The 8,014-nt window shown below is 43.6% G+C and overlaps 1 protein-coding gene across 1 annotated transcript; it reads left to right on the top strand.

Moving 5' to 3' along the window:
• The first annotated feature begins 73 nt into the window (after window positions 1-73).
• On the top strand, window positions 74-7,694 carry LOC135570616 (stonustoxin subunit beta-like). The gene is made up of 4 exons (XM_065016561.1): window positions 74-93; window positions 1,501-1,674; window positions 6,523-6,569; window positions 6,991-7,694. The coding sequence occupies exons 3-4, from the start codon at window positions 6,548-6,550 to the stop codon at window positions 7,512-7,514; spliced, it is 546 nt and encodes a 181-aa protein (XP_064872633.1). The 5' UTR covers window positions 74-93; window positions 1,501-1,674; window positions 6,523-6,547; the 3' UTR covers window positions 7,515-7,694.
• Window positions 7,695-8,014: the final 320 nt, after the last annotated feature.

Genomic DNA, 8,014 nt, shown 5'->3' with positions numbered 1-8,014 from the left:
AGCTGGATCTGAGGAACAATGACCTGAAGGATTCAGGAGTGAAGCTGCTCTCTGCTGTACTGGGGAATCCCACTGTAAACTGGAGACTCTGAGGTCAGTATTCCTGTAGTTGGTCAACAAGTGATAACTGTTCACCAGATCCACATGTGTTTACCAGACACACATAGTCCACACCATATGTGTTTGGACAGTGAGGTTTACAGTTTTAAATGTGGTGCTTTGCTCCAGCATTTAGGATTTGAGATATAATGTTTCATATTAGGAGACAGTACAGAATGTCACCTTTTATTTAAGGTTGATGGTGAGAGGTTAGTATGTTTTGTTGTAGTCTCTGTTATTGGTAATGGTGAGAGGTTAGTATGTTTTGTTGTAGTCTCTGTTATTGGTAATGGTGAGAGGTTAGTATGTTTTGTTGTAGCCTCTGTTATTGGTAATGGTGAGAGGTTAGCATGTTTTGTTGTAGCCTCTGTTATTGGTAATGGTGAGAGGTTAGCATGTTTTGTTGTAGTCTGTTATTGGTAATGGTGAGAGGTTAGCATGTTTTGTTGTAGCCTCTGTAACTCTCTCACTCATTATTATTCATGATCTTTCTCAATCATGGCAGTCACAGGCTTGATGTTGTTATTGTGTTCAAAGAATATGGGACCAAATGCTAAACTTGTGACTACTTTAATAGTCTATGAGTGAATTGGTCAGAAATCTTATGACTTCAAATAGGGGACTAGATACACAAAGGGCTAGATACATTAAATTAAGTGCTTTTATTTTTCTAAATGTTGAAATAGAAATGTATGAAAATACCCTCAAATGAATGGTGACATTATATCACCTCATATGAAACATTAGATCCCAAGTCCAACATTTTGGAGTATAGAGACACATGTAAAATGTTTGTTTCACTGTCAAAATAGATATGGTGTGGACTGTATACTCAATAAAATCTAAATCTGATACCTCACTGTCTAAATAGATATGATGTGGACTGTATACTCAATACAATCTAAATCTGATACCTCACTGTCTAAATAGATATGGTGTGGACTGTTTACTCAATACAATCTAAATCTGATTCCTCACTGTCTAAATAGATATGGTGTGGACTGTATACTCAATACAATCTAAATCTGATACCTCACTGTCTAAATAGATATGGTGTGGACTGTATACTCAATACAATCTAAATCTGATACCTCACTGTCTAAATAGATATGGTGTGGACTGTATACTCAATACAATCTAAATCTGATACCTCACTGTCTGTCTTTTGACTGATACTGCTTTTTAAACTGGTCTGGTCAGTCTACTATAATATTTGTACTATACATGTTTCTCTCTACAAGTAATATTATGATCATTTATAATAATAATTATTTCTAATAATGAACCATTCATTTATGAATAGATATGACAGGTTTCAGAACACTGATATATCTGAATATGTTGAATATGTCACCACCAAAGAATAGCAGTGTGGTTTTAATATGATTTGACTCTTTGCAGGCTGTCAGGCTGTCTGGTCACAGAGGAAGGCTGTGCTTCTCTGGTCTCTGCTCTGAGGTCAAACCCCTCACACCTGAGAGAGCTGGACCTAAGCTACAATCACCCAGGAGACAAAGGTGTCAGACTGCTCTCTGCTGGACTGGAGGATCCACACTGCAGACTGGAGAAACTCAAGTATGTAGAGGGTTTATGTCAATGTTCATATCAGATATGTTTGAATTAGCAGGCTGGTTAGGACAAACATTCTTAACTTCTTGACTGCCCATCCCTTAAACAGGATAATTGTCATCAGCAACCGCTGAATAGCATAGTGCCTCAGTCAAATAATATTACTAAAAATATTCAAATTCATGAAATCACAAGTGCAATATTGCAAAACACAATTTAGCCTTTTGTTAATTCATCTCATATTTTGAAATTATGCTTTACAGCGAAAGCAATCCAAGCATTTGTGTAAGTTTATCGATCGCATGATAAAACATTAAGTACACTTAGTATCAGGTAGCTTGGTCACGAAAATCAGAAAAGCAATCAAATTAATCGTTTACCTTTGATGATCTTCGGATGTTTTCGTTCACGAGACTCCAAGTTACACAACAAATGTTCCATAAAGATTATGTTTAGATTCAAAATACCTCCGTTTGTTTGTCGCGTTATGTTCAGAAATCCACAGGAAAGAACGGTCACAACAACGCAGACGAAAATTCCAAATAGTTTCCATAATGTCCACAGAAACATGTCAAACGTTTTTTATAATCAATTAGCCTGTGGGCTATGCGATTTCAAACAATATACCGTTTTTTTTTTTTAAAGAAGCTACTTCAAATGTACTTTAGTGAAAACTTCCCCAGCTTCCCCAGCCTCATGGACACGCCTATGCCTTCTAATTGTGGCATAAACACAACCAGTCATGATGTTTTCATCTGATTGTCAAACAATCACTTAACCAAGGCGCTCCTGTAGCCTACCTGCACACATTCCTCAGGTTGTTTTTAAAATATATAATCAATAATATATCAACCGCAAATGTCTTTCACAGTAGGAGAGGGAAAAACAATAACTGTCCATATTCTGTTGCGCGAGCAAAACTCATGTGACCACTTGACACAATGTCATCGTTCTGGCTCATTTTTCAAAATAAAAGCCTGAAACTATGTCTGAAGACTGTTGACACCTGGTTGATATCCCTTTAAATGGAGCAATGTGAGGCTATGGAACATGTATACTACTTCCGGCGCCGACAGAGATGGCCGCCGCTCGCGTTCCTAGGAAACTATGCAGTTTTTTGTTTTTTACGTGTTATTTCTTACATTGGTACCCCAGGCCATCTTAGGTTTCATTACATACAGTCGAGAAGAACTACTGAACATAAGAGCAGCGTCAACTCACCATCAGTACGACCAAGAATATGACTTTCGCGAAGCGGATCCTGCGTTCTGCCTTTCACCCAGGACAACGGAATGGATCCCAGCCGGCGACCCCAAAAACTACTTTGAAAAAGGGGAAAACGAACCGGTCCTCTGGTAGACTCCGAGACGGGCACATTGTGCACCACTCCCTAGCATTCTCCTCGCCAATGACCAGTCTCTTGACAACAAGGTTGATGAAATCCGAGCAAGGGTAGCATTCCAGAGGGACATCAGAGACTGTAACGTTCTTTGCTTCACGGAAACATGGCTCACTGGAGACGCTTTCGAGACGGTGCAGCCAGCTGGTTTCTCCACGCATCGCGCCGACAGAAACAAACATCTTTCTGGTAAGAAGAAGGGCGGGGGCATATGCTTTATGGTTAACGGGACGTGGTGTGATCATAACAACATACAGGAACTCAAGTCCTTCTGTTAACCTGATTTAGAATTCCTCAAAATCAAATGTAGACCGCATTATCTACCAAGGGAATTCTCTTCGATTATAATCACAGCCGTATATATTCCCCCCCAAGCAGACACATCGATGGCTCTGAACGAACTTTATTTGACTCTTTGCAAACTGGAATCCATATATCCGGAGGCTGCATTCATTGTAGCTGGGGATTTTAACAAGGCTAATCTGAAAACAAGACTCCCTAAAGTTTATCAGCATATCGATTGCGCAACCAGGGCTGGAAAAACCTTGGATCATTGCTATTCCAACTTCCGCGACGCATATAAGGCCCTGCCCCGCCTCCTTTCGGAAAAGCTGACCACGACTCCATTTTGCTGATCCCTGCCTACAGACAGAAACTAAAACAAGAAGCTCCCGCGCTGAGGTCTGTTCAACGCTGGTCCGACCAATCTGATTCCACACTCCAAGACTGCTTCCATCACGTGGACTGGGATATGTTCCGTATTGCGTCAGACGACAACATTGACGAATACGCTGATTCGGTGTGCGAGTTCATTAGAACGTGCATTGAAGATGTCGTTCCCATAGCAACGATTAAAACATTCCCAAACCAGAAACCGTGGATTGATGGCAGCATTCGCGTGAAACTGAAAGCGCGAACCACTGCTTTTAATCAGGGCAAGGTGACTGGAAACATGACTGAATACAAACAGTGTAACTATTCCCTCCGCAAGGCAATCAAACAAGCTAAGCGTCAGTATAGAGACAAAGTAGAATCTCAATTCAACGGCTCAGACACAAGAGGTATGTGGCAGGGTCTACAGTCAATCACGGATTACAAAAAGAAAACCAGCACCGTCACGGACCAGGATGTCTTGCTCCCAGGCAGACTAAATAACTTTTTTGCCCGCTTTGAGGACAATACAGTGCCACTGACACTGCCCGCAACTAAAACATGCGGACTCTCCTTCACTGCAGCCGACGTGAGGAAAACATTTAAACGTGTCAACCGCAAGGCTGCAGGCCCAGACGGCATCCCCAGCCGCGCCCTCAGAGCATGCGCAGACCAGCTGGCTGGTGTGTTTACGGACATATTCAATCAATCCCTATCCCAGTCTGTTGTTCCCACATGCTTCAAGAGGGCCACCATTGTTCCTGTTCCCAAGAAAGCTAAGGTAGCTGAGCTAAACGACTACCGCCCCGCAGCACTCACTTCCGTCATCATGAAGTGCTTTGAGAGACTAGTCAAGGACCATATCACCTCCACCCTACCTGACACCCTAGACCCACTCCAATTTGCTTACCGCCCAAATAGGTCCACAGACGATGCAATCTCAACCACACTGCACACTGCCCTAACCCACCTGGACAAGAGGAATACCTATGTGAGAATGCTGTTCATCGACTACAGCTCGGCATTTAACACCATAGTGCCCTCCAAGCTCGTCATCAAGCTCGAGACCCTGGGTCTCGACCCCGCCTGTGCACCTGGGTACTGGACTTCCTGACGGGCCACCCCAGGTGGTAAGGGTAGGCAACAACATCTCCACCCCGCTGATCCTCAACACTGGGGCCCCACAAGGGTGCGTTCTGAGCCCTCTCCTGTACTCCCTGTTCACCCACGACTGTGTGGCCACGCACGCCTCCAACTCAATCATCAAGTTTGCGGATGACACAACAGTGGTATTCTTGATTACCAACAACGACGATACGGCCTACAGGGAGGAGGTGAGGGCCCTCAGAGTGTGGTGTCAGGAAAATAACCTCACACTCAACGTCAACAAAACTAAGGAGATGATTGTGGACTTCAGGAAACAGCAGAGGGAACACCCCTATCCACATCGATGGAACAGTAGTGGAGAGGGTAGTAAGTTTTAAGTTCCTCGGCGTACACATCACAGACAAACTGAATTGGTCCACCCACACAGACAGCATCGTAAAGAAGGCGCAGGAGCGCCTCTTCAACCTCAGGAGGCTGAAGAAATTCGGCTTGTCACCAAAAGCACTCACAAACTTCTACAGATGCACAATCGAGAGCATCCTGTCGGGCTGTATCACCGCCTGGTACGGCAACTGCTCCGCCCACAACCGTAAGGCTCTCCAGAGGGTAGTGAGGTCTGCACAACGCATCACCGGGGGCAAACTACCTGCCCTCCAGGACACCTACACCACCCGATGTTACAGGAAGGCCATAAAGATCATCAAGGACAACAACCACCCAAGCCACTGCCTGTTCACCCCGCTATCATCCAGAAGGCGAGGTCAGTACAGGTGCATCAAAGCTGAGACCGACAGACTGAAAAACAGCTTCTATCTCAAGGCCATCAGACTGTTAAACAGCCACCACTAACATTGAGTGGCTGCTGCCAACACACTGACTCAACTCTAGCCACTTTAATAATGGGAATTGATGGAAAATGATGTAAAATATATCACTAGCCACTTTAAACAATGCTACCTAATATAATGTTTACATACCCTACATTATTCATCTCATATGTATATGTATATACTGTACTCTATATCATCTACTACATCCTTATGTAATACATGTATCACTAGCCACTTTAACTATGCCACTTTGTTTACATACTCATCTCATATGTATATACTGCACTCAATACCATCTACTGTATCTTGCCTATGCCGCTCTGTACCATCACTCATTCATATATCTTTATGTACAGATTCCTTATCCCCTTACACTTGTGTCTATAAGGTAGTAGTTTTGGAATTGTTAGCTAGATTACTTGTTGGTTATTACTGCATTGTCAGATCTAGAAGCACAAGCATTTCGCTACACTCGCACTAACATCTGCTAACCATGTGTATGTGACAAATAAAATTAGATTTGATTTGATTTGATGGAGTTTTCAAAATAGAAGCAACTTCCTGGTTTGATTTTTCTCAGGGTTTCGCATGCAATATCAGTTCTGTTATACTCACAGACACACACACACACACACACACTGGACACACACACATACTGGACACACACACACACACACTGGACACACAGACTGGACACACACACACTTACTGGACACACACATTCTTACCAACGCTTGACTGTGTGTGTGTGTGTGTGTGTGTGTGTGTGTGTGTGTGTGTGTGTGTGTGTGTGTGTGTGTGTGTGTGTGTGTGAGTGAGTTCAGGTGTATCCCCAATGACTGTCTGTTCTTCTGCTTACCGCTACAGTGTGGAACATGGTGGAGAGAACACAATGAAACCTGGACTTAGAAAATGTGAGTATTGACTGCTGTGAAGAATATGACTAAGAATAAGTCTTAATTCAAGTTAAGTCAAAGTCAAAGACCACCATCATTACTTACTTGGTTATATTAAATATCAGCTGTAGTTCCACAGAAGCAGAAATCAGGGACACCAACGTTTACAAAGAGTTGCTTTAAGTGTGTGTGTGTGTGTGTGTGTGTGTGTGTGTGTGTGTGTGTGTGTGTGTGTGTGTGTATGTGTAATTAATAGGAATAAGTGTGTTTTATATTACCATACACTATAACATATGATCATTCAACAAGTCTCAAGTTACCTTAACTTCTCCTTTTGATACCTAGAAACATCTACATTAAATGAATTTGTGAAAAGTGAGTTAACATTCTAATGTGAATGATGATGATTTCTAATATTGTGTCTGGTTTCATCCATCAGATGTCTGTGATCTCACACTGGACCCAAACACAGTAGACAGATGCCTCTCTCTGTCTGAGGAGAACAGAAAGGTGACATGTAGGACAGAGGAGCAGCCGTATCCTGATCACCCAGAGAGATTTGAGGACTGTGGACAGGTGCTGTGTAGAGAGGGTCTGACTGGGCGCTGTTACTGGGAGGTAGAGTGGAGTGGGAGAGGGGCTGATATAGGAGTGACATATAAAGGAATCAGCAGGAGAGGAAGGGGTGATGACTGTTGTCTTGGATGGAATGACAAGTCCTGGAGTCTGTTCTGCTCTCACAACAGTTACATTGCCTGGCACAATGAGAATCCCACGACCATAGTCGTCCCCTCCTCCAGCTCCCACAGAGTAGGAGTGTATCTGGACTGGCCAGCCGGCACTCTGTCCTTCTATAGAGCCTCCTCTGACACGTTGACCCACCTGTACACATTCACCTCCACATTCACTGAGCCCCTCTATCCAGGGTTTAGGGTTCATGATGATTCCTCAGTGACTCTGTAAATAATAACCTGAAACACATACACACACACACACTCACACACTGGACACACAAACACACACACACACACACACACACACACACACACACTGGACACACACACACACTCACACACTGGACACACAAACATACAGGACACACACACACAAACACACAGGACAAATACACACACGCTGGACACAGACTCAGACTGACACATACACACACATACATATTGGCACACACACACTGGACACACACACACTGGACACACACACACACACAGAGGACACACACACTCACATACACAATCACACAGCGGACACACACAATCAAACAGAGGACACACACTCACTGACACACACGCTGGACACTCACACACACAGGGCACACACAGAGGGCACACACTGACACACACACACATTCACACGTAGAGGACACACACACACAGTGGACACACACTAGACACACACACACACACACACACACGGAGGATGCACACACTGAGACACACACACACAGG

This window comes from Oncorhynchus nerka, unplaced genomic scaffold (genome assembly GCF_034236695.1).
Source record: "Oncorhynchus nerka isolate Pitt River unplaced genomic scaffold, Oner_Uvic_2.0 unplaced_scaffold_970, whole genome shotgun sequence".
NCBI lineage: Eukaryota > Metazoa > Chordata > Actinopteri > Salmoniformes > Salmonidae > Oncorhynchus > Oncorhynchus nerka.
The sequence above is the reverse complement of the archived record's forward strand: the minus strand, read 5'-3'. Positions and strand labels throughout refer to the sequence as shown.

Coding starts and splice junctions, on each gene's coding strand:
- LOC135570616 (XM_065016561.1), top strand. CDS start 6,548: ATGAAACCTGGACTTAGAAAAT. Junction 6,570..6,990: donor GAAACCTGGACTTAGAAAAT/GTGAGTATTGAC, acceptor TTCATCCATCAG/ATGTCTGTGATCTCACACTG.